Source organism: Octodon degus, unplaced genomic scaffold (genome assembly GCF_000260255.1).
Source record: "Octodon degus isolate 3935 unplaced genomic scaffold, OctDeg1.0 scaffold00087, whole genome shotgun sequence".
NCBI classification, from domain to species: Eukaryota; Metazoa; Chordata; class Mammalia; order Rodentia; family Octodontidae; genus Octodon; species Octodon degus.
This window is the reverse complement of record NW_004524663.1, coordinates 1,119,385-1,120,920: the sequence shown is the minus strand read 5'-3', so window position 1 is coordinate 1,120,920 and position 1,536 is coordinate 1,119,385. Positions and strand designations below refer to the sequence as shown.

The following is a 1,536-nucleotide window of genomic DNA, read 5'->3' as shown; positions in this document are numbered from 1 at the left end:
TTTCCCAGGCAACTGGGGTTTAGTTCATAAAGTCTTTGCCTACACCTATGTCTTTGAGAGTTCTACCTATTCTGTCTTCCAGCAGATTTAGTGTTTATCTTTAACATTTAGAACTTTAATCAACTTTTATTTTTGTTTAGTGGATAGTAAAAGATATGGGTCTAGTCTCAATCTTCAGCATATAAGGAGCCAGTTTTTCCAGCACCATGTATTACAGAGGCTGTATCTTTTTTAATGTATTTGGTATAGGGTCTCACTACACAGCTGGGACTCATAGTGATCCTATTTTCAGCCTCCCCAATGCTGGGATTATAGGCATGTGTCACCAAACCTGGACTCATTCCCTAGCTCAGCATGCCCAGGGGTGGGGCATGCCCAGTGGCATGTGGTACCCAGGATCGAACCCTGGTCCCTGTGCTTGCCTAAGCAGCCACTCATTCCACTGTGCTATCTTACCAGCCCTGAGGCTGTCTTTTTTCCAGTCAATGTATTGGGCCCTTTCGTCAAAGATAAGACAGATGAGTGTATTTGAAGTTGTTTCTGCATCTTTCAATCTGTTCCATCTATCCTTAGATCTGTTTTTTTTCAAATTTTTAATTTAATTTTGGATACAAGGTCTTGTTTCACAGTTCAGACTCATAGTGACTCTCGTTTCAGCCTCCCTAGGGCTGGAATTACAAACATGTGCCACCATGCCTGGTTCCAGTGCCGGCACGGCATGTGGTTCTGGTAATTGAACTCGGGACCTTGTGCTGTCAGGCAGTCACTTATGCAGCACAATGATCTCTCTGGCCCAGATTTTTTTTCTTTTGCCGGTGCCATGCTGTTTTGCTCACAGTAACTTTGTAATATAATTCCAAGTCACACATTGTGATCCTTCTGGACTTGCCTTTGTTGCTCAGAATTGCTTTAGCTACTCTAAGTCGCTTCTGGTTCCAAATGAACTTAGGATGGTTTTCTCTAATTCTGTGAAATATGCTACCGGCATTTTGATGAAGGTTGCATTAAATCTGTATAACAATTTTGAGTGTAGCTATTTTCACTATATTGGTTTTACCTACTTAAACCAAGGGATATCTTTCCATTTTGTGGTATCTTCTTCAATTTCCTTTTTCAGAGTAATGTAGTTTCCACTGTAGGGGTCTTTTACTTTCTTTATTATATTGATTGATAGGTAATTCATTTTTGGGATGCTTTTGTGAAAGGTGTTTTTACCCTAATTTCTGAGTTTGATGTATATAATATATATATATGAAGGCTACTGATTTTGGAGTGTTGTGTATCTAGCTCCACTACTGAATTTGGTTATTAAATTTAGAAGTCTTTAAAAAAAAAATGGGGCCAGGGAGATGGCGCGGTAGAATAAGCGCTTCCCTGGCAAGCGCAAGGGCCTGAGTTCAATCCCCGGTTCTGCAAAAAAAAAAAAAAAAAAAAAAAAAAATCTTATGGTGTAGTTTTTGTGGTTTTCTATGTAGAGTATCATGTCATCCACAAATAATGATAATATAACTTTTTCTTTTCCTATCTTTGTTCTTT

General features: G+C 39.0%; 1 protein-coding gene across 1 annotated transcript in view; it reads right to left on the bottom strand.

Moving 5' to 3' along the window:
• LOC111818317 (small nuclear ribonucleoprotein E-like) overlaps positions 1-546 on the bottom strand; it is a 5,664-nt gene extending 5,118 nt beyond the window's left edge. The window contains exon 1 of the mRNA XM_023721930.1: positions 451-546. Coding sequence (XP_023577698.1) covers positions 451-546 — 96 coding nt within the window. The remainder of the gene's footprint in view (positions 1-450) is intronic.
• Positions 547-1,536: the final 990 nt, after the last annotated feature.